General features: G+C 36.3%; 1 protein-coding gene and 1 long non-coding RNA gene across 2 annotated transcripts in view; both read left to right on the forward strand.

Annotated features, from left to right (window-relative positions):
* The window catches only part of AHI1 (Abelson helper integration site 1), a 194,193-nt gene that overhangs the window by 100,274 nt on the left and 67,836 nt on the right, over window positions 1-26,083 (forward strand). The window contains 1 exon segment of the mRNA XM_003121183.6: window positions 18,735-18,790. Within this exon segment, the coding sequence (XP_003121231.4) occupies window positions 18,735-18,790 (56 nt within the window).
* LOC110260025 lies at window positions 5,525-15,773 on the forward strand. Its single transcript, XR_002342752.1, has 3 exons — window positions 5,525-6,387; window positions 8,233-8,289; window positions 15,742-15,773. It is a non-coding gene; the product is annotated as an uncharacterized LOC110260025 (long non-coding RNA).

Genomic DNA, 26,083 nt, shown 5'->3' on the forward strand with positions numbered 1-26,083 from the left:
AAATTAACTGATTTTCTGTAGACAGATGTCCCTAAATAATCTTTATAGTACTAACCAACTACTTTTCTGAATTCAGTACATGTATGTTTTGGTAGAAAAAGCACTGGATGAGAAGGTCAGAAGTGCTGGGCCTGAGCTCTGATTCTGCCACTTTCCCACTGTTACCTTGACTTTCTCTCTCCCAGAATTGTGTCTCTATTTTCTACTTACTATGAATTTTTTACTTCATGGAATTGTGAAGATCAGAAAGATATTTCTGATACTTTGAAATCCATAAAATACTGTGAGAATAAACAACATGATATTTTACTTGAGATGTTTTTGATTTTTTTTTTTTAAGTTTGAAATCATGCAGTTTGCATTTTGGCCAAAGGATTGGAGGAAATCTTATTTTAAGACATAATTTAATAGAATGTGTTAAGTGATTATGGTAGGAAAAAAGAACATGTCAGAGAGGCAGATATGGATAGAGAATTTTGAGAAGCATGCCAAGAAAGATATTAAGATGAAATAGTTAGAGAAGGGTTTTCAAACATCTCAAACTTAAATCATCTACTACAACCCGCTTGACTTTGACAACTTCGACTTTCCGCATAAGTACCAGTCAACACAGAAACCCTAGAGTTGGGACTGTTTTCACATTTGAATTTTTCTGGACCTTGATCACATGGATTTTTTTTCTTTAACACATCACTATTTTATATTCCCCTTCCACAAAGAAGAAATTGTATTTGTTAGATTTTTCTTAATTGGATTCTCTAAAATTGATGTTTTATTGGTACGTTAAAGGAATGAGGTGCATTTTAGTAACCAGTATCAGGATTTTACTAAGTAATTCTCCAGTGATCTGAGTTAATCTACTTATGGAAGATTAAAGCTTATCCTCATTTGTAATAAAAGCCTCTATATTTCCTGAATAATAAATGTCATTTGAGTAGAGTTGCTGTGCTGTATGGCAGGTCCTTGTTGATTGTCCATTTTATATATACTGGTGTGTATATGTTAATCCAAACTCTACTCAATATTCTGTAATAATCTCTATGGGAAAAGAATCTGAAATAGAATGTATATATGTATAACTGAATCACTTTGGTATAGACCTGAAACTAACACAACATTGTAAATCAGCTGTACTCCAATATAAAATAATTTTTTATAAAGTCATTCGTGTTAGTAAAGTGTTTCTAACCACACTGACGAATATATTCTATATAGTTATCATTTCCTAATACAAAATTTTTATCAACTCTAGTAAATTTCATTAATGAATGGTTCTTCATGCACAAGGATATGCATTTAGTGTTATAGTCCCCATGGAGATAGGAAATTTCTCCTAATAGCCTCTGAGAAGAGAATATGAATGCAAGCATTTCTCCATGTTTAAATCTGCTGATTTGATAGAGCTTTTGTAAAAAGCTATTTTGTATGATTAATACATCATGTTCTACCCTTAAAATTTTCAGGCTTTTCTCCATGTGTTAAAAATATAAAACTTTGGAGTTCCCATTGTGGCTCAGCAGTAAGGATCTCAGCTAGCATCCATGAGGATGTGGTTTTGATCCCTGGCCTTGATCAGTGGATTAAAGATCTGCTGTTGCTGTGGCTGTGGCATAGGCCAGCAGCTGCATTCTGATTTGACCCCTAGCCTGGGAACTTCCAAATGCTTCGGGCATGGCCTAAAAAGACAAAAAAAAAAAAAAAAAAAAAAAAAAAGAAAGAAAACTTTTTTTCTTCTTTTTCAGTCACATTTGTGTGTCTGAGTTTGTGTGTGTGTTAAGAACCTGCTAAACTAAATACGTAGTTCTCAAAGTATACTGTGGTATTTGCCCAGTGGATTAACTTTAAAAGTAAAATATTTATATTAATAGTCAGTGAAAAATAAAAAGAAAGCAACTGAAAACCATAAACTATAAGAAATTAAAGTGAGATCTCACTGATTTAATGAAAACTACATCATTTCATTCTAACATAGCCAGAGTATATTACAGATCACTGCATTTGTATTTTATAGATATTCTGATGTTTTCCTTTTCCAAAGCTTTCCAACTGATGTATTACCCTCTTAATTTGCCTTTTTTATATTTTGAAGAGTTATAGAAGTTATTTACCTATGGTGTCTTTTTTAAAAAAGATCAAATATAAACTTTCTGAGAGTTTAGGCAAAGTTAAACAGAGCTATGTATATGTCTCTGAAACACGAAATCTAATCTCAAAAAAGATATTCAGTCTTAAATTTGTGGAGCAAGAGATGTAAGCTAACCACTTTTTGTCACGTATGTGGCAGAAATGTAATCATTGCCATGAGTGAGGTTGCGTTTTCTGAAAGGATCTTTTATGTTTTACTCTTGATGATAGCATTACCATGTTTCAAATGGAAGCTATGGACTCCTTCTCCTTTCCTTTTCCTAATGAGTCAGTCTCAGAGCCCTCTCATTTCTTTCGTCTAAATCTTTCTTAGTTCACCAATCATCCATTTGATCTTTATGGTTTCTTTCTGGTCTTTTTTTTTTTTTTTTTTTTAATTCCCTGGTATCAAAGTTCTATGGATGTCATTGCTTCTTACTAAATCTCTCTAAGCTCTCGTCTCTGAATTGATGTCTCCCCTGTGTTCAATTTTTTCATCTGTTAATTTATCCTACATTTTTCTTTTGTGCCAATGACTTTTCCTTTATATGTGATGTTCCTTAGTGTCTGTCTATTTTTTAGAAATGAAAGGGTGGGTAAAATTTTGGTGTCCCTCCATAATTGTTGTGTAAATAACTCTATAAACTAAATATTTTATCACCTGAGTGGAAAGCCTGTTGAAAACTTTATATATATATATGAGACTAAAACATTAACTGGCAGCTTATATTTAGGGTAAACAGGCAAGGTAAATGAGTCCACCTGGCAGGCTGTCAGACTAATTACCAGAATGAGAATAAGCAGAACAGTATCCACTCTAGAAGTCTTCACTCTTTCTAGATAGTTCATTCAATATAATTTTTAGAAACAGTGTCACTGATATTTATTTATTTATTTATGTATTTATGTATTCTTTTGCTTGTGGTTAATGCTCAGCAGTATCCATTTTATTTGGGATCTGCAGCCTATTTGGCCTTCAGCCTAAGTGTTTTACACATGAACCTTTGGTTATTTCTCCTGGACTTTGTTTTCTTTTGCCCCCTACCAAATATGCTGATTCTGTGTTTACAGCTCCTCTGAGTTTCATCGTCAGGTAGATGCTATATCTACAGAGCCCACTGTAATGTTCTCAGACAGATGTTTCCAATGGCTTTTCCTCTTCTATAGATTTGTTGAAATTTCTGTTCCGTTCTTTTAAAGCTTACCAGAGACCTATACACATTGCTGATCCCAATGGTCAATTCTTTGTCCTTATCTTCCTTGACCTATCAGCAGCATTTGACACATTTGATCACTTCTTAATACATAGGTTTTTGGGCCCATGACATTCTTGGTTTTTCTTTTATCTCGTTAGCCACTTCTCTTCATTCTCCTTCACTGATTCTTCCTCTTTACATCCATGTCTTTTTAGACTATTTCACTGCAATCTGATCTTCTTTTTTTTCCCTGTATATACTCCCTCGATGATCTCATGACTTTAAACACAACCCATAAACCAGTGATTCTCAAATGACTGTGTTCAGCCCAGACTGTGTTCAGCCCAGACCTCTTACGTGAATTCTAGGCCTGCGCAATCCAGTACTGTAGCCTCCAGCCTCCTGTGGCTATTGAATACTTGGAATGTGGCTCATGTGACTCAAGAGCTAAGTATTTTAGATTTACTTCATTTTAATTTAAAGGAAATAGCCGCATGTGGCCAGTAGCTATTATATTGAACAGTTCAGACCTACAAAATCTACTTTGATGTAAATCTTGATTATGATACCAGACAAATCAGGTCTTAAAATATAAAGAATGAATTGTCCATTTTTTAAATTGAATACGAATTATGCTTTTAATATTACAACTTTCCTGAATATATTATTCTGAAGATTTTATGGTATTTCATCATCATGATTGTGCAGATGTTACTAATAAGAGATATTGATTAACTTGAATAGAGACTCCAAAAGTTTCTTATTTTCCATATTTAAATTAATACCTGACATTCTGGTAGCACTTAGCCAAGAAGTTAGAACCACCTGAATTTAGATTCAGATTCTGTTTCTTATTCTATGACCTAGAACAAGTTATTTCATTTTAGTGACTCGTCATTTGAAAATAGAGTATAGGAAAGTGTTTACTGCAAGTGAAAGTTTTAAAATACCAACCTATGTTTGACTTACACTGCAGTAAGAGTTATAGATAGTATCTTTATGACTATATTTAGAACTATTTTAATCACTGAACCTTTTGATTTTAAATTTACTTAACTTCCCACTAAATTATAGAAAGGAAAATCACTATGCTCTTAGAATTAAACTTAGTGAATGTCTTGTGTTAAAATCCATATTTTTTAGTACATAAATAGTTTTTCAGAATATAACTTCTAGGCATACTTATTAAAACATTTCCATGACAAAAGTAGTTTTCATTATGCAAGTCTAAAGTAGGTGACTTTGAAGGTTTCAACTTCCTTATCAAAACATAATTCAAATCATGGTGAAAATAGTGAATGTTTTGTAATTTACTGCTGCATCTCCAGGGAAGATTGATACTATCAGTAATCAATTCACTCAAAGTAAGGATTAAAGAAAGAATTACAACTACTTTATATTGCCTGCAACAGGCAAGGTGAGAGTGAGGTTGTAAAAAGGCAAAATTATTTTTGACCAGGTGTAACTTTATTGTTTGTTTTTTATAGTTTGAGAAAGAGTAGATTTAATATTGTTTAATATCAGCCATAACACACATTTTACTATTTTTGTAATCCCAAACTGAAACTGACAGTTTTTCCATTTAAGACAGGTATACAAAAGGATACTGTGGGCTATATTCCCAAATATGTACTTCTAAGATTTTCTGTACCTTTTTTTCTGCTAATAAATTTAATGTCTGACTTTGAAAACAATAAGTATGCCACAATTTTGAAGCCTTTCTTCAGTTACTAGCTCTTATTATTTTTAGTTTTTCAGTATCATAGTGAATATATCTGTATATCAAACTGTGGACCACATCTCTGATAATGAAAAATATTTTCATTCATGTTTAAAGTAGAATAAACTTTACTTCATATAAATCATATATACTACTTCCTTCCCTTTATATATCTTCCCTTTATAATTCCTTTCCTTATCTATCTGTATCCTTTTATATCTATTCACCTTTTCACATGTTTCATATCCCTGTCCGTTTCAGTCTTATTTTCTGTTGTTCTGTGGAAAGTTATAAATTTCAAATAATACTAATCACTTTTTTTTTTTTTTTTGGTCTTTTTACCATTTCTTGGCTGCTCCCGTGGCATATGGAGGTTCCAGGCTAGGGGTCTAATCAGAGCTGCAGCTGCCTGCCTACGCCAGAGCCACAGCAATGTAGGATCCAAGCCGAGTCTGCAGCCTACACCACAGCTCACGGCAACACCAGATCCTTAAACCACTGAACAAGGCCAGGGATTGAACCTGCAACCTCATGGTTCCTAGTCAGATTGTTAGCCACTGAGCCACGATGGGAACACCCACTAATCACTTTTTATTTACTAATTTTGCTTAGGATAGGCACAGCTTAGAACCAAGGAAGCAGCTCCTTCTATTTCCCCTCCCCTGGTCATGGGGGGGAGGGGAATTGAAATACCATTTATATCATAAAAATAATTTTTATTTCCTTTGTAAATTTATATGTCCCAAAAAACTTTTTTTGTGAATTAAGTCTGTGACAAGAAAGACTTTAGTTTTTAAACACTTGGGTTTGTGTCTGCTGAAAGCCCTGGAAATTCAGAGGGAGAGGGCTATCTAAATTAAGTTTTCATTTACTCTTACTCAGTTAGATTATACTTTTCTAAGACTACACTCAGAATAGCCCTAAAGGTTTCTCATAGAGTAGCTAACTGCGTACTTTTGCAATTTGTGGTTTAGTCAGTTTGGTCTGGATAGTGAAGAGACCATGATCTCATAGAATTTACTGGTAATGTTTTCTGGAAATGAATATCCATCACTTATTGAAAATGTCAACTAACAATGGAAATTAGGTTGAAGAACCAGACCTTCTGGTAATGATATGTCTAGATAATAATTGATTTGTATTTTCCAGAATTTTAAACATGTGTTTTCAGGAAGCATTTTCCTTGAGTGAAAAATGAATGAAAATGTAAAGAGTCACCCTCTGTGTTTTTCTGCAAGTCTAAGAGCAAAGTTGATGACAAATATGGAAACTAAGAAATGACTAAGTGGAGTGACTGGTCATTTTTTTTTAAATAATTTAAGCATTTTTTTGCATTGTAAATGTTTGGTAAGTAAAAAGTAGAACGTTATTCTACTGTTCTAATTTCAGTCGATTTACTTTTTTTCTCAGTTTTGTCCTCTGGAAAAAATCCAGCTATAATTTCATAAGGAGTAAAATTGAGAATGATTTTTGACTAGTGTCTATCTTTTTCTTTTCGCAAAGACAGAAATACTGTATTTTAATAGAAGCACTCTAAAAAGAATCAGTTGTTCAGCTTAAAAAATAAAAGACCTTTTTATACTTTATCAGAAATTAATTCTGGAGTTCACATTGTGACTCAGCGGGTTAAAAGCCCAACATAGTGTCTGTAAGGATGTAGGTTCAACCCCTTGCCTTGCTCAGTGGGTTAATGATCTGGCGTGGCTGCAAGCTGCAGTGTAGGCGGCAGATGTGGCTCAGATCTGTTGTTGCTGTGGCTGTGATGTAGGCTGGCAGCTGCAGCTCTAATTTAACCCCTAGCCTGGGAACTTACATATACTGCAGGTGCAGCCATAAAAAGAAAAAAAATTTAAAGAGAAAAATTAATTCATACAGTTTGTCAACCAGTGTTGATGGAGAGTTTACTATGTGCAACGGACTCTGCCACACCCTGGGGAAGTGGAAGATAAAGGACTGCCCTCGAAGTCCTCCCAGTCTAGTTGGGAATCCAGCAGGCAAAGAAATAGTTATAATATGATGGGGTGAGTTCAACAGAAGATAAGCATAAAATACTAAGGGAGTACAGAAAAAGGAATCAGTCTGATTAAATGTGTTAATTTGCTGTTGTCTTTACAATATAAAACAAATACTGTCCATTTAGGACGCCTCTAAATAACAGCTTAGAACTAGAAATCTGGATTTTGTTGCTGGCCTTTTACAAGATTAATGTGTCACAAGCCACATGGTAGCCTTAATTGCTGTGTTACATCTTTCAAATGTGCCTCCCAGGGGTATTCTGGGAATAAATGAGTGAATACGTAGAAAGCACATCAGTTTCTTTTGTAGTGTGTGTGAGCGACTGTGTGTGTGTGTTGTGTATACTTGCCCTGCTTTTGAAAGGAATCCAGTCTTTCAAATCTATTAAATTTGTCTGAGCAAAGTAGGCAGTGGGCAGGTTTTTTATTTTGGCCAATTCAGAATCAACAAAGTTTGGGGGTTTGGGGGGGAAGAGGTCTCATTTTCCTCTTTTTCCTCTTCTTTCTTTTATTTTTGTATTAATATGACGTGGCTTGGTACTTAATATCATCTCAGTCTTTTCAATATATATATTTCCAAGTGAAGATTTAATAAAGTGTTAAAAGTAAAACACTTTATTTTTTTATTTTTATTTATTTATTTTTTAGGGCCACACCTATGGCATATGGTGGTTCCCAGGCTAAGGGTCAAATCAGAGCTGCAGCTGCCGGCCTACACCACACCCACTGAGTGAGGCCAGGGATTGAACCTGCGTCCTCATGGATGCTAGTCAGAGTCATTTCTGCAGAGCCATGATGGGAACTCCAAAAGTAAAACACTTTAAAAGCTAATGTTAAAGGCAGTTATAGATGCACAGTTATAGCAGTTAGGTACATTAATGTACTCCTTAATATTCTTTGAACTTTGACAGCATAATCACATTTTTAAAAATGACTTATCATTGCTTTGTGTTGTAGGAGAACATCTAAATCATCATACTTACGTTCAGAATTTCAGTTTATTATCTCTCCCAAAATTTAAATTGTGTCTTTTATGACGGCCCTGGGAACATGAGTTCTCACTACCTTATATTCTCAATACTATACCACTGTAGTAGATGAAAGTAGTTTTCCACTATTAAATCTTTTCTCATGTTAAATCTCTTCTTTTTTTTTGTTTTTGTTTTTAATTCTAAAGGGTGTTTCATTCCTGCACATGCAGATACTGGGAATGCAAGATTCATTCATACATTCAGTAAGTACCCAGTGAGTACTTACTTTGTCCCAGGCACTGTTATAAGTGTTATGTACATGTATCAGTGAACAGAACAGATAATAATCCATGTCCTTGTTTCATCTTACCTTCCAGTGGAGGGAGAGACAATAAGCAAATAAATGTAGACTAATTGATGAAACAGGGAAGAGGAATAGGGTGAACTGGGGATCGAGTGAGGTTGCTCTTTTTAATGGGTGGTCAAGGAAAGCTTCACAGAAAAGGTGACACTTAAGCAAAATTTTGAAGAAGAAAACAAGCCATGTTGTCTAGGAGAATAGCATACCCAAACAAGATCCCAAGTCAGGAATGTGCTTGGTATGTCTTTTGCACAGCTGAAGAGGCCAGTATGTCAGGAGTGCAGGAACAAAGGGGAAGAGAAGAAGGACAGAGAGGTAGCGAGGGGCCAGACCATACAGAACCTGATAAAAATAAAATGCAGAGTGCCACCCTGTCTTCAACACTGGCAGTATTCACTAGAAAGAAATTTTTTAAAGGGAGAGGTGAGTGGAATGGTACAGTTTGGTACTTGCTATAATTAAAAATATGAACAAAATGTCCTGGGGAGTAGATACAATGTAGTGACAAACAATCCTGCTAGAGAAGGCAGTATTTAAAGTAATTGTTAAAATAAATAAATAAATAAATTGTTAAAATAAGTAAATAAATAAATGAAGTAATTGTTATAAGATGAGAAGACTGTTTATTATAAAAGGTATTAGGTCAGTCCAGCTAAGAAGGCCAGTTAAAAGGCTATTTTAATGATTGAGGTAGAAGAACAAGACTGAAGTAAGAAACCAGAGATGTTAAATCATTAAAGTATTGGAAATTTGAAATGTGAATGGTAAGGGACAGAGAGGTAGAATTTGAGGATAACTAAGGATTCTAATTTCAGTGAATGGATGGCAATCCATTAACAAAAATAGGGAAGTATAGAAATATTGGGATAACGGTAATGAATTGCATTTTTGGATCTATTGAGTTTGAGATGCCTGACAGTCATCTGGTGTGAGACATCAAGTAGCTGACTCATCTACTTGAACCTTATTTATTAAATGACCTACTATGAGTCAAGCCCTGTGCCAGGAACTGGACTGCTTCCTTTGAAATGTAAGTGTGGAGCATAAGTATAGATTAAGGAGTCAGTGGCATATGTGTAGTCTTTGAATCCACAGGAGTGAGCGCAATAAAGCTGGAAGAGGCTGTTGAAGAGACTAAGAACCATTAGGATGACTTGATAGCTTGGATATTTGCTACCAAAAAAGGCAGTAAAGGAAACAGTTGAGAACACAGGCAAATATAGAAAGCTTCTTTTGGTGCTAAATACCTTTTTTTTTTTTTTTTTTAATTCTTCACTGCAATAACAAATCTGAATGAAAAAGAAATACCTGAATTATATTATCATACCTTTCATCTGTTTTGTAGCTGTACTTGTGATTTGCAAGATATCCTATAACATTGTTCAAGTAATTAATATCAGTGTTAAGGATTTAGAAATACTAAATTATATTTTAAGTATTGGACACACAGAATTATTTTGTCTTCATCTATATAGTATATATCTGTCATGATTTTGTTGGAAACATACTGACTGTACTCAGACTGACTAGAGCATGTCACAAAAGATTGGAGCAGACTTTAGTCTCTTGTTCATTAAGAAATTGATCAAATACTAGAAATCATATGTAGTTGTTGGTATCAGTTTAAAAGTCAGTTGAAGAAATGCTAACTTTATATATTCATTGTATCAGCAAATTTAATTTTTGACTAGTATTTTGGAATAAATAGCACAGATCATTGGAACTTAGCATAACCCAGGAAATCTTACCAGCAGGTGTGAAACATAACTGAAGCCAGGAAAAACTGAATTATACTCATTTTTGGTGGTGGTCTGAAAGCAGGAGTCATGTTGTCTTCTGTGTTCTCCACCATGTAGCTACCCAGTTTTCCCTGCTTGCTTTGTCCTTTTCACATGAGCATTAGTTTACCAGGCTCAAATTTTAGGGGCCCCTTGCCTCGCTTCCTAGTGTCTTACCCACTCATTCATGTTTACATACTCCTAGTGAGTAGTTCACCACTCATTTCCATGACTGACGCAGGAAAACCAACTAATTTGTGGTTTGAATATTCACTGCATTACCTCTGTGGTCTGTGTAGACATCCAAACTCAAGGCCCTTAGCCTTTGATGTTTATGAGTTTGAAGAAGTTTTTTTCGTATAATGAATGAAAAGTGCAGTTTTCAAAGAATATTTTCCATGTGAAATCTTTGAAATATGTACCCAGTAAATAGAGGGCTTCCCATAGTATCCTGAAAAATCCAGTATGAAATAAATGTTAACATTTTACTAGGCTAAATGAGGATAAACCACATTTAAGGTCCACATTTATTAAAAATTCGATTTTAGATGAATATTTAGAAAAATATGTAGAATATGACTGTACCAGTGGAGACTCTATAGCCTATTTTGCTATTTTGCTATTTTTATAATTCTCATTTTTTTATTCATGTATTCAGTCATTCAGCATACATTTATTGAAGATGAACTACGTGACCCAAGCAGCTAATACAGTTTTAGTAAATATAGTGAGGAAAATGCTGTAATAGGCCATTGCACAGGAATACTGAGAGAGGGAGATGGAGAGGGGTGTCTAAGTCAGAAGAGGGTGAGGAGAAGAAAACCACGTGGTATTTCCTGGAGAACATGATGCTCGACCTGAACTTTAAGGGATGCCTGAATGGCTCTGTGCGCCATTTCAAGTTACGCAGTTCGAGTTAAACAGTTGAGGAAGAGGAATGTTATCCCAAAGATTAAGCTATAGAATGACAAGGTAGCAATTTTCTCTTTGGAAAAATCACTCTGGCAGTGTGGGATGTCATTGGAAGACTCATGGAACAAATCAGGGAATTGAGTTAGGAACCTACTTTGAAAAATCCAAATGAGGAGAGGGTGTCTAAATAAGTACTGGTTTAGAGAGGAGGGAGCAGGTTTTACATAGATAGGTAGATAGATAGATAGATAGATAGATAGATAGATGTATGTCTTTATGTTATGTGTATGTATGTCTGTACACATACACATATGTATGTGTGCATAATTTATAATAAAAATATTTTTAGGAAAGGTATGATAAAGCCAATATTTTTACTTCAGTTTGTATGAGACAAGCCCTGAGTTTTTTTGTTCGTTTTGCTTTTTAGGGCCACACTCGTGGCATATGCAAGTTCCCAGGCTAGAGGTCAAATCAGAGCTGTAGCCACCGGCCACAGCCACAGCCACAGCCACAGCCACAGCAACTCTGGATCCGAGCTGCATCTGCGGCCTACACCACAGCTCACGGCAATGCCAGATCCTTAACCCACTGAGCAGGGCCAGGGATCAAACTCACATCCTCATGGATCCTAGTCAGGTCCATTAAACTATAAGCCACAAAGGAAACTCCAGCCCTTAGGTTTTTTAAAGCAGAACTCATTAGAATAGCTATCTTTTGCCATATAAGTATTTGATTAAAATGCTTACTATCTATTTTATCCCTTTAAATTTTAGTATTTAAAGGCTATTGAGGGAGTTCCCATCATGGCTCAGTGGTTAACGAATCTGACTAGGAACCCGGTTGCAGGTTTGATCCCTGGCCTCGCTCAGTGGGTTAAGAATCCAGCATTGCCGTGAGCTGTGGTGTAGGTCACAGACGTGGCTCAGATCCTGCGTTGCTATGGCTGTGGCGTAGGCTGGCGTCTGCAGTTCTGATTAGACCCCTAGCCTGGGAACCTCCATATGCTGCAAAGCCGCCCTAGAAAAGGCAAAAAGACAAAAAAATAAAATAAAAAAATAAAGGCTATTGAAAACATAACAAACATAGAATTTTTTAAAATTCAAGTATAGTTGATTTATAATATATGTTTCAGATGTCCAAGAGTCATTGGATATTTTATAGATTGTACTCCTTTTAACATTTTAAAATAGTGGCTATGTTCCCTGTGCTATACCATACATCCTTGTGGCTAATTTATCTTATACCTAGTAGTTTGCAACTCCTGATCCTCTGCCTCTATCTCGCCCCTCCCTCTTTTCTCACCCCATGGTAACCACTAGTTTGTTCTCTGTATCTGCGAGTCTGTTTGTTTTGTTTTGTTTTTTCATGGCTGAAAGTATTTGATCTTTTAATGGTATTACATTTCTTTTAAAAATTTTTTATTATAGTTGATTTACAATGTTGTCAATTTATGCTATACAGCAAATTGATGCAGTTGTCCATATACATTCTTTTTCTCATAATATCTTCCATCATGTTCCATCACAAGTAATTGGATATAGTTCCCTAACTTCATGTATTTCATCGTGATTTGATCCAGGCCAGACTTTTTTGGCAGGAATACTATAAGTGATACATGCTTTTTTGCATCTAATCAGGTGGCCTATAATGTCAAATTGTTCCACTGTCAGTATTGTTATATTTAGTCCTGGATCTTTCTCTGAACATTTTAAATACATTTTGTTGGTGTACATGTCTACTCATGTGTCATCCCCACATTGTTTTAATTACAGAGGTTTTCTTCAGTGTATATTGATACTTAGTAGTGTTCATTTGCAATCATTGCCCTTTTTTTTTCCCCCAGGATCTTTCTAGCTGTTCTTGCATATTCTTCTGCATGAATTTTAGAATCATGTCTAGTGCTGGGGCAAAAAAGTTCTTCATTGGAACCACATTAAATTCATATGTTATCATTTCATTTGTGTGATTTTACATTATCTTATTTAGAATAAGGAATGTCTTTCCATTTGTTCAAGACTACTTTTATGACTTTCAAAAGTATTTCAACATTTTCTTCATACTGCTTTGTGCATTTTTGTATTTATTCAAGTATTTTCTTTTTTATAATAATGGTATAAATGGGGTATTCTTTTTCATTATAGCTTCTAACTGGTTGCTGTTTGAATATATAAAGGCTGTTGATTTTTGTGTATTAAATTTTAGATTGTGCTGGCTTTCTGATTTATTCTGTTATTGGTTGTGTTAGTTTTCGCATTGATTCTTTTGGACTTTCTGTGTATAAATTGTGTCATCTGAGTAACAGTTTTGCTTTTTTTCTAGCTCCTGAGAAGAGCTTGCAATTTTCATACAGACATCTTTATATTAAATTTGTCAGGAAAGATCTTTGCCTTTTAAAATTCTGTATTTTCCTGAAAAATAATATGCTATATTTCATATTTTCCTAGACATAGATAATCAAAGCATAATTTTCCCTGTACCCTATATAGAGATTCATGGCAATTTCTAAAGCTCAATTTTACAGTGTTGCCTGAAACAAATGATGCTTTAGATGTTTTCATGGAAGGGAGGATAAAGGTTCTCCTGTCCATTGCACAGCACCTTGTGCTTAGTGGGTAGCCCATAATTTGGTGATGATAAGATTGCTGGGTATGTGTTCTGGCTTCAGGACTTGGCACATATTCCCACCTGCTTTGTTTTTGCAATAAATCTGATTTTCTTCCTTTCTTTCCTTTGATCATGGCCCCAACTTGAAGGTTGGGAGAGTTTAAGGACTAAAAAATGTATTATTCTGCTGTTCAATTAATTGTCATGTTCTAATTCTCCACAAAATAAAATACCTAAGAAACATAAAATTTCTTCATTATCTTCTCTGGAGTATATTAATGTCTGGAAAATTAGGAAATTTTTTTAATATTATATTTCAGTTTTATAGTAGATTTAGAAACATTACCAAAGGAAGTAGTTAATTAATGTCTTTTTTTTTTTTTTTTTTTTTTTGGTCTTTTTAGGGCCACATCTGTGGCATATGGAAATTTCCAGACTAGGGGTCAAATCGGAGCTGTAGCTGCTGGCCTAACCACAGCCACAGCAATGCCAGATCCGAGCTGCATCTGCTACCTACACTACACAGCTCAAGGCAACACTGGATCCTTAACCCACTGAGTGAGGCCAGGGATCGAACCTCATCCCATGGATCCTAGTCAGGTTTGTTACCATTGAGCCACAACAGGGATTCCTTTAATTAACATTTTTAAGGAGTTCCCGTCGTGGCGCAGTGGTTAACGAATCCGACTAGGAACCGTGAGGTTGCGGGTTCGATCCCTTCCCTTGCTCAGTGGGTTAATGATCCGGCGTTGCCGTGAGCTGTGGTGTAGGTCACAGACACAGCTCGGATTCCGCATTGCTGTGGCTCTGGCGTAGGCCGGCAGCTGCAGCTCCGATTGGACCCCTAGCCTGGGAACCTCCATATGCCGCAGGAGCGGCCCAAGAAATGGCAAAAAAAAACAAATAAAAAAATTTTTAAGAACAATCCCAGAACATTAACTCAAACATTCTGATGACTAATACACACAGGAACAGTGCATTGCAGCATACAAACCTAGTGCCTAAGGCATAAGTTAATTCACTCAGTTAATATTTGAGTCGATTTTAAGGACTTTGTTTCAGGCATTTGGACCAGGCACTGCGGATACAAAGATTAATTAAATCAGATGACCACAAGGGCTAAGCACACACACACACACACACACACACACACACACACACACACACACACACGCACACGCACGCACGCACACACGCACTCAAGTGAGTCTGGAGGGTTTGTGACTTAGGTGCATGGGTTTTAGTAATGGTACCGTGGCTCCTTGTCTGTGGGTCCTATCTCCTGATTTACTTCTGAAAGCCACTATTTCCTCCCTTTAAAATGCGGTTATCTCTGTTATTTATTAACTACCTTAAAATTCTTAATAGCTGTTGAATTTTTTGTTTGTTTTCTCTTAAGAGATGCTCTTAATGTTTCCATTGTTGTCAGTGGCACTAACAGTTGTATAAGGTTATTTGCTCATCTTCAAGTTACTGAAACTCCTTATAAGAGTTAGTTTTCTTTGCATGCTCATGGTTGTGGTCCCAGCTATGCTGCTGGAAGTCTGAGTTGTAGAAAAAAAAAAAAAAAATGAAAGCAAACTTGCCCAGCTGTTACCCCTCTGCTGAGGCCCAGGAGTAAGTGTCTCCTCCCAAGTCTCATCAGTTGCAGGTTACAGCCATCTCCCAATAGCTGGTCCTGGAAGCAGACTCCTCCAGGTGGATGGGCCCCTTGGCTTATAGGCCCTTTTTAAGGTCCATTGTAGTCTCTAAGGTCTGTCAGGCCCGTGATATACTACCAACATTAAACTGACAGATAATAGCCGCTTACCCAGAGGATTTATAGCTTCTGCTGGCTGAGACCCCTCAGTGGGACACTGGAAAACCCATTTTCTGCCCACACATTGGGAAGAGGCCTGTTTTCCATGCACAAGTCCTTGCTCAGCACCAAAGAGGACACAGCCCTCCCACTCTCCCACCCGTTCCCTGACACCCTGGCCCAGAGACGCCAGGAAAAGTACCTCATCTTCTGAGATCCTGTCCCAGGCTTGCTAGCCCTCTTGCCTCCGTCTTTGTAGGCCTCTGGAAAGGAACGAAAGAAGATTGAAATGTTAAAATCATAGACAAGGTGAAAAAGAAGATACTCACCTAGAAGATTAAGTGGAACCATTCTCAAAAGATAAAAATCATGAAGGTAAAAATAAAATGAGCTGCAGAATTAAACAATAAAATTTCAGCGATAAGATTCTACAGGTTAAAGGATTTCCCAGTTCCAAGAAAGATCACTTATAACAAAGACATACTTAGACCATGGTGAAGGCAGGCTGATGACACGATTCCCTCTTTCAGGTGAGCTCAGTCTCATCCTTAAGGCTTTCAGTTGATTGAATGAAGCCCACTCACATTCTGGCGGGCGGGCAATCTACTCAACTCAAGTCTACTAACTTAAATGTTAATCCCATGCAAAAAATGCTTTCACAGGAACATCTGGAATGTTTGACCAGGTAAAAGTGAAATTAAATATGGATTTTTTTTTTTTTAGGTAAAATGTACTTAAAATAAAATCTATTTGGGGGTGATTTTCCTTAAGCTTATTCCTTTCTGTACATTCTCTTTGAAAGCTGGAACAGACATGTATGATTATACTTCCAAATGATATTATTTCAGTAGGCAATCTCAATTTAAAACTAAGCTTATGTCTTTAGAAAATCCATTTTAAAGTTCTAGTTTTCAGCACATTCTTGTCCTGAAAGCGAAACTGTAACATATGTAATTTTGGGGGGTACTTTTATAAGCTAAGAATATAGACTTGGGGTTTTCTAGTTTTTTATTTTTGTCATTTTGAAATTATTTTCTAATTGGATAAAAATTTTAAAATCAGTAATCACCCTGGGCCAGTTTTAGAGCAGTCAGATTATAGTAGTGAGATCACATATGTAAGGTCTTGCTATTTTCTAAACCCGGTGGTATGACCACTCTCATTTAAAAGCCAACATGTCGGGGGGAGTTCCCATTCTGACTCAGTGGAAAAGAATCTGTCTAGTATCCATGAGGACGTAGGTTCAATTCCTGGCCTCACTCAGTGCGTTAAGGATCCAGCATTGCCGTGAGCTGTGGTATGGTTCTCAAAGGCAGCTTGGATCTGGCGATGCTGTGGCTGTGGTATAGGCCAGCAGCTAGAGCTCAGATTTGACCCATAGCCTGGGAACCTCCATATGCCATGGGTGAGGCCCTAAAAAAAGACAAAAAAAAAAAAAAAAGCCTATGTGTCATGCCAGACCATTCTTAGTGATTGCAACTCGAGAGGGTTGTAGGAATGCAGGGGCTGGAGAAGTGGGGGGTTTACCATTTTTTTCTGAATGCTCCAATGTTATTAAAATCTTACAATAAGAATCGGCATTATTTGGATGTTTTCAATTTATGTTTTACTTGGATTTTTACAAATTATTTTATTCAAGGCCATTGTTATCTGTGCTTAAAAATATCTTTCCATCAAAATTACTTAAAAGACTTTATTACAGATCTGTTAACTTGGTGTGTAGTATTTCTTCAAAAAAAGGACATCTGCTTTACCAGACTCTTAAGGTCGGAAATCATCGTTTATCCTTTATAATTTATCTTTTATCAGTGAATGCCAAATAGCCACTTATAACTAAATATTAGTTGATTGAATAAAGGCAGTATAGCTTTTTAAACTTCACTGGCTAACAGTAGATGTTGAGAGTAGTTTTTACATGAAACAAAAATTATGTTTTTAAAAAATCATGTTTCATAGTACTTTGTTCATTTTGAATATACTCTTACAAAGTGATAAAAAGTGATTTTTTGGAGTTCCCATCGTGGCGCAGTGGTTAACGAATCCGACTAGGAACCATGAGGTTGCGGGTTCGGTCCCTGCCCTTGCTCAGTGGGTTAAGGATCCAGTGTTGCCGTGAGCTGTGGTGTAGGTTGCAGACACGGCTCGGATCCCGCGTTGCTGTGGCTCTGGCGTAGGCCGGCGGCTATAGCTCCGATTCCACCCCTAGCCTGGGAACCTCCATATGCCGTGGGAGCAGCCCAAGAAATAGCAAAAAGACAAAAAAATAAAAAAAAAAATTAAAAAGTGATTTTTTTGTTGTTGTTCTCACTTAAGCCCTTATTATACTTTAAGAAAATGAATTAAATGCCTGTAAATGAGAGGAACTAGTGTTTTGTTTCAACTAGGAATTGTGCTATTCACTATTAACAGTACATTGCAAGTCTCACATCTAACCACCCCTGCATGCGACAGCCTTTAGCATTATTTGAGCAAAGTAATAGCATAACTTGCATATTGGTTTGCTGATTGGCAGAAATTTGAAAGTAAATGAGATCCACACCTGTGTTCATTTTAAACTTGAGTCTGACTTTGAAGTGATATCGTTCAAAGATGAGATGCAATGTGTTACATCCTTAGAAGCTGTTGATTACAAAGAAATGCAATAGAGCACACTGGGAACAAAACATAAATCCATACATGATAGAATGATTTTCCTCAGGTCTAACAGTCTATATTGTCATTTTAAAAGAGAGAATCCAGGGATCTTTTTTATTCAGGTACTCCATGGTGATTGAATAAATAGCAGACTCTGTCATAGTAGGAAGTCAGATGATCAAGGAGAAATTAAAATAAATTTATTTATTCTTTTTGAGAAAATAAAGAAGCAATTCCTTTCATAGACTTTGTGACATTTCTTCATGAAAACTTGATGACCTCAAGTCAGAAGTAAAACTTTCATGGAAGAAATGCAGCAGAGCAGAGATAATGGTATAATTTTTGAGCTGAGAACAGAATTAGCACACATCTTGTGCTGTTGCTGGACGCCACCTGAATTGGGAAAATTGGCTTAGCTCACCTTGCGTTGGATCTCTTAGCTAAACTCTCCAACTGTTCCTGACCAAAGAATTCATGGTAACACTTTAAAGGATCCTGCCATCCAAACGAGGCTTTTTTCTTGCAAGCTGTAGGAGTTATGTCTTGCTGGCATAAATGTTTTCAAAATAAAATGTATAGGTATAATAAGCAAATATTCACAAGCTTTTCTTTTCACAGGGATTATCAGCACAGAAAGGAAGCCTTGTAACCATCATGTAGACACAGCACCAACGGTAAGGCAGTCTGTTTCTGCATTGTTAAAACTGTTAAGAAACTACAGTTAATACTGACACAAAGTGCCATTGTAGAAAGCTCTCATAACCTACCTTTTGCCAAGAATTATATCTCTTTAAAAAAAAAATCAACCTTGTGTTTTCCAATTAATGAAGGAAAAGTACCAATTTTGCCAAGATATAAGAAAGTAAAATACTGTATCTTTTTACAGGTATTTGTTTATAGTAATGTTATGAATATAATGTTTTCTAATTTAAAAATACTTTTATACTTTTGATAAAGCACTGTAAATCTTTATGCAAATTGATCTACACCCTTTTAAAAATGAGTAGCATTATTGTCTAGAATGAATGTTTTGTAATAGTGAAAGTAGGTCATTATGCTTCATTTCTCTTGTGGATTACTATGCTTTATTACTATAGAAGTGAAATCTAATTTTTTATCCCTCTTCAATTACTACTAGACAGCAAAAGGCATTTAATAATTACGGTATATATTCACTATATTAAAAATAATTACAGAAGATAATATAGGAGGAAGACAAATTTCCCTTTTAATCTTTGTGTATAGTATTTGTATGTATAAAATACACATCAGTTGCTGGCTCCCACTTGAAAATTCATAAGATGATATTGACTAGCGTATATCCTACTCTTTGCTAGGCATATTCTTGTTTCTTATCCTTTCTGTATAATAAATCTTTGAAATGCTCCATACAATTCATCATTTCCTACTATGAGAAAGATTTGGTAATACTTTTTAAGACAGTAAAAACAGTATTAAACTATATTTGAATTGTATTGATAATTAATATTTTCCTCATGGATAAATTGACTGTATTTTTCTATTTGTAATAAATCCAAGTAATTAATTCAGCATGTTTGGTAACCATATATAGGGTTCTGGAAGAGACTGGTGTTTGTGGAATTAATCATCAATATAATCATTAAAAAGTACATGGGTATAGTGTGTGTTCCAGTTATCCTTTAGTAAATATGCTACTAAAAGAGCAGCTACAACATTATGTAAATTTTATTCATTAATATTAAAAATTGAAGATTAGCAATTATGGAAAATTACTCATTTGATTATTTTACCAAATTTTGAAATTTATTTCATTCCTGTAGGCTTTCCTGAAGCACCTGTGTTTACATTTCTAGTTTTTTTGTACATTTTAGAACTCAGAAAAGTGTAACCTGGCAGGTGTTTCGTTTCACCCAGTAGGCTGATGGCAGATTCCCATGTTAATTAAATGAGAAAATAATAGAACCAAATATTCATGAAGTCATGAGACATAATGGTATTAATGTTTCCAGTAGTGCCCTAATCTCAAAATGACTCAGGTGAATTAGGAACAAAATCTAATGCCTAATAATTTAGGTATTGTTGGTCTTTGGTTATGTTTTCCCAGTTGGATTATTAAATGGTGGCTCCTAATATAGTCATAACTTAGGAGCCAATAAGTTTTAGAATACTTAGTTTATACCGACAGTCCCCAAACACTTGGTTCCCAGATTGTGACTCGAGTTGGTGGTTCCTTTTTGATGGCTTTTTCTGAGCTCTTCTCCTTCTGCCTCTTCACTCCAAAACTAAGCTTGTTCTTCTGCCTTTCTCCTCTCCCCTGTGGTCCCCAGCTTGCTGACAGTTGACCTTGGCCCCTTCTCCATAACCTCTTAGTAGAATCACAGGTCTGCTCATTACTCACTCTCCTCTGGGCCCCAGGACAGGTGAAGTCTGATCTTCACAGAAATATAATTTTACCTAATTTTCATCCTTTGTGTCAGTGTCCCCTTATTTTCCATACAGGGTTTAACAGAAGAAAATATTGAGAGATAAGTAGGAAAACGTCTATCCAAAAAGTTAACAAAGTGGGATATTTGTAAGTTTGGCTGCAAAGAAGAGCTACTCCTCAGGCCTGAGGAAGGAATGAAGGCGAGTGGGCCAGGATTTCAGAATGGCTGAGGCGGGAGCCCTGCGTGCCTCCATCCTCATCTCTAACCCCAGTTTCTGGCCCACCTCTCTGCACTTCCTCCTGCTCTAAGCACTGCCATGAATGCTTGGGTCTAGGAGAGTGCTGGACAGTAGGGGAGGGAAATAAGACTTCCTCAGGCCTCTGTCACAGGGAAAGATGTGTTCCTGACGTTCCAAGTTGGAACGTCTCTGTCAATAAATGGTTACAGACGATAGTTTGATCCTCTGGCACCATCATGTAGTACAGTGTTCTTCAGACAAGTATAGATGAGCCTGAGAACAAAACCACTTTTGTCCCGTGCTTCTCAGTTCTTTCTCGCTCTTCTTAATGTATTCATTGTCCTTTTTTCATTTATTACCTGAATTTTAATTTTTCGTTTGGAATTTTTTTTTCCTTTTGACACAAATAATACCATGATACCCCAGGTGCCTTTGAGAGATGAAGTAGAATAGACCATTCCGCCATGCCAGGACCTCCTCCACCAAAAAGAACTAAACCCGTCTTCTTAACTGGCTCTAGTCACTACTTGCTTTTTTGTATTCAGAGCTCTTAATTTTGTTCATATCTAAGAGTATATTTTCAAGTTATTTTTTTTCAAGAACTAAAAATTGAGAGGTTTATGACCTGAGTTGACAGACTTTAGACTATCTCTCAGTTGTCTTTGCATAAGACAGCTTACCAGGGTTTTTAATTATTTGAATATAATTTTTTCCCTTCAAAACATTGTAGACATTGGTCATCTTTTGCCCTCTGTCATTTAGTATTTCAGGAGAAACGTTGGATATCAGCCCATGTCTGTGGATAGTTGTTGCTTTGTATAGGCAACCTGTTTTGCCTGCTCATGTGTTACAGATTCTCTTTTCTTTTCTGTATAGCTAATGTCCTAGCTCAGATTTGATGCATAAATGTGTGGCTTTCTTTTCACTCATTTTTGGTCTGAATGATATTCACTCAGACATGTTACTATTAGAGGAAAAGCAAATAAGACATTAGACAATGATAATGTTAGATGACACAAAAATAATTAGGTCATTCCACTTTAAGAGCTACTTGCTGCACCTGCTTATAGCCTACATCAAGTTAAGGATAATATCAGACTCAGATTAATCAGAGGTCATTGTCTAAACCCTGAAAGGCAGGTGTAAAAGTTAGTTAATAGTTAAATCAGCATAGGCTTGAATCCCATAGTCACTTCAAATGAAGGACTTATTTGCACACCAAAGAGAAATAGCAACTAGCATAAGGAAGTATTCTACCAACATGTTTGGTCTTTTCTTATTTTAGGTTATCGCACAAGGTATAGTTAAAACATACCTGCCCTTTAATGTAGAGTCCTATGTGCAGCATTTCCCATAGCTTTTCATATTTTCTGGTGGCATTAAAACATGGCAAGTCATGCTTAATATATAAAGAATTTTTAATGACTTGAGGAGAATTGTTTTTGAATCTCTTCCAGTGAAAACTGATAAAATTCAATTCAAATAACATCATTATGGCCTATTGTAATCAATCATTTTTGTAAAGCTCCTGCATTCCCAACCTGTAACACTATGTAATACTGTTTCTTTCTTCTTATTTTATTTGTCGGTTCCACAGCTCTCATTAATGAGAACAAGTTTTCTTTTAACAAATGGATTTGGGGGTAGTTTATTAAATTATAGCTTACATTTTCATAAAAGTCTACACATCTACCACAGCAGATTGAAACAAACCCCAGTCTGTCTCATCTGGATTATACCAATTACAGAACAGTTTTTCCATGTCTAGGTTTTGCATAAATTATTAGGAATTAAAATATCCTAGCTTGATTAGAAATTTAAGACAAAAAAAAAAAAAAAAAGGAGTTCCCGTCGTGACGCAGTGGTTAACGAATCCGACTAGGAACCAGGAGGTTGCGGGTTTGGTCCCTGCCCTTGCTCAGTGGGTTAACGATCCGGCGTTGCCGTGAGCTGTGGTGTAGGTTGCAGACGCGGCTCGGATCCCGCGTTGCTGTGGCTCTGGCGTAGGCCGGTGGCTACAGCTCCGATTCGACCCCTAGCCTGGGAACCTCCATATGCCGAGGGAACGGCCCAAGAAATAGCAACAACAACAACAACAAAAAGACAAAAAAAAAAAAAAAAAAGAAATTTAAATGTTGATCATTATTCTTCATTGTTATCAGAACAGTTTAATAAACTATTCATTCATTCTGCAGTTATACTCGTTCTAGGTTTCCTAAGGGCTTGATTGGTAATTTTTGTCTCTTGCTTTTCATCACTAGTAAACTTTGTGTGTGTGTGTGTGTGTGTATATGTGTTTCTTTCTAGGGCTGCACCTGTAGCATATGCAGGTTCTCAAGCTAGGGGTCGAATCCCAGATCTGTAGCTGCCAGCCTATATCACAGCCACAGCAACACAGGCTCCGAGCCACGTCTGCAACTTGCACCACAGCTCACAACAACACTGGATCCTTAACCCACTGAGTGAGACCAGGGATCGAACCTGCATCCTCATGGATACTAGCTGGATTCTTAACCCACTGAGCCACGATGGGAACTCCAACTTTGCTGTGTGTTACAGTGTGTTGTTAAATATATCTCAGTTGTTTGTGGTGTTGACAGTTTAATACTAAACTTATTCGTAGGTGTGCTGATCTTAATCATATAAATTAAACTTTATTTTGAGCCTCTTTTGGTTGTAGATCATATGATATTCATTCTACAACTTTTTGGGTTGTTTTTATTGTTAGATTATCATTGTTTAGCCCACTTTAAGTTCACAAGATTGGTACATATTGTATTATTGCTCATTAGTTTAATATACTTTATACATATGTTTATGTAAAATATGTTTTCCACATTTTAACATACTATTGCGGGCAGCTTGTGTATAGATAAGTACATAAGTTACAGTGAAATGTCTTTGATCCAAATGTCTTTGATCCAAAGGAAGCACTTTATTTTCTCCAGTCTATAGAATTTTCCAGGAATTCATATTATTTAAACTGGGGTGAATGTGCCCCTATAAAACTCATAAAATAGAACCTATGGCCAATTTCTTCCTGAAGGTAATTGCAGGGTGGAGAGGGAACTGATAAACTATAAGCTTTTATAACTTAGGTCATAAAAGAATATGTTTTCACTTATCAATAAAGTAGCAATTCAGAGCAATTCTATTGAAATTCAAATATAAATGCAAAATAGTTTCTCCTTTAAGACCACTTGTGAGTTGTCCATAATGTAATATTTTTCTAAGTATCTGCACATTAGTTTTTCTCCAGACCTTGTAAATTATGAGGCTTCTGTTGATTTTCCTTATTAGTATATTAGAATATTAGAATTTCAAATATTCTGTTGATATTTGTCTTAGATTTTTTTTCCCTAGTTCTCTTTTGACTTTGCTAAATTTCTCTACCTGACAGTTTTTAAAAATGTCATTTTTGTATCTGAAAGTGTCATATTACTGGAGAACTGTAACTTAACAGTGGCATAATAGGAATTTATTTTCTAACGTATCAGCAGTCATCAGGCATACAGTGTCCACAGGACAGTATAGTACCAAGCACTGGATAGGTATGGGAGTGGTGTGGGAAAAGTAGAAGCACTAGAAGTACAAAAAAGTACAAAACATGCTTTTGTGTCTTTGAGTAGCTCTTGTGCTAATTAGAGAAGTAAACAGTAAACAGTTAACTCTCAATACATGAAAATGGATAAAAGTTCAGAGCAATGTGGAACAGATGTCATGTCACTGCGGCAGCTTGTACTCATGTATGGGGATATGGGATAGGTCCTGAGCACCATAGGAATTCCCAGGGCTGGAGTAGTTTGGGAAGGCTGCATAGAGTCAGAAGGTGCTGAACTGGATCATAAAAGGAAGATGGGAATTAAAAAGGAATAGGATGTTCTAGACCAGAGTAACTGTTTGACCGAAGATCGTAGAAGAAGGAAAGTAACACAGAGTTGATAGATGGATGGACAGTTTGACGGAAGCATAGTAGTTCAGATCATGAGATAGATTAGAAAAGGTAATTTGGACATGATTTATAAAGATCACTAGATGTTAGGTAAAGAATTAAGACTTTATCAATATAAACAACAGTACAGCATTTGAACATGAGACTGATATGCTCATGGGAGTCATGCTTTTAAAAGATTAAAATAAAAGCAACTCATGAAATTGCAGGTGAGTAGAGATAGGAAGAAGGTCAGTGAGCTATGAAGCTACTGTAATCTCCATGCAAGGTGATAAGGTTCTGCATGTGGAAGGGGCAGTGGAAATGGAAATAGAGGTATGCTTATGAGAAAGATTTGGAGATTAGAACTGATGATAGAGACTCAAAAGAGTTGTAAAGGATGATGCCAAGGCTGGAGACAGAGGTTACTAAGAGAACGATGACTCCATTAGCAGATTTCTTGAAAAATAGGAATGAAAGGTGATTTTTAGAGAATAAAGGGTTCAATTTTAGATGTGTTAAATTTCAGGGAACCAGAAGCCATGAACAAATAGAAATGTTCAATAGAGAACAGAGACTATAGGTTTGGGTCTCAGAAAAGAGGATGAACTTGAAGCTCTAAATTTCTTACGGTTGATAGAGTCCCACTGCACAGCTAGAGTCCCACTGCACAGAAGGGAGATCCAGTGGTCAGGAGGCTCAGGCCCAGGTTGTAGGAAGTCCTGTATGTCACCGTGGGCCAGAAGCAAGCAGCAGATTCTTCACAACATATGTCCAAAGGCCCGTCCGGAATGACGCAGTTGTCAAGTCTTTGGAAAAAGCTGAGTTAGGAACCAGTCTCCTCCTACTTACTTTCCACATCTGTTCTCCACAAAATTATTTATCCAATGCATAAATAATGATCATACATTAAAGATCCTATGATGCACCCCATCATCTACCAATTGAAGACTGAGCTATTTAGCATGTGACTTAAAGTCTTCTGCTACATTTTTAGACTTATTTCCAGCTTTCCCCAGTATTCATGCTGGCCACTCTGAACTACTTTTAGTTCCCTAAACATGTCTAGGTCTCTCACACTGAGAAGTAATTTCAGAAGAGGGGTTAAGCACACTAAGTCCAGAACCAATTACCTGGCTTGAAGTCCTGCTTTGGCCACTTTTGCTCCATGTAACTTCAGGCAAGATTCTTCACACTTTTGGGCTTCAGTTTTCCTTGTCTGCAAGTGGGGGTCATAATACCTACCACAGGGATTGTTGTGAGGAATAGATGAGATGAGACACATTCCATTCATTATGTTTCTATGTACCAGATATTGGATATTATTTAAACACAAGAGATGGCCAGATAATAAGGAAAGACCCTATCCCAAGCCTGAGGTCAGGAACCA

This window comes from Sus scrofa, chromosome 1 (assembly GCF_000003025.6).
Source record: "Sus scrofa isolate TJ Tabasco breed Duroc chromosome 1, Sscrofa11.1, whole genome shotgun sequence".
NCBI lineage: Eukaryota > Metazoa > Chordata > Mammalia > Artiodactyla > Suidae > Sus > Sus scrofa.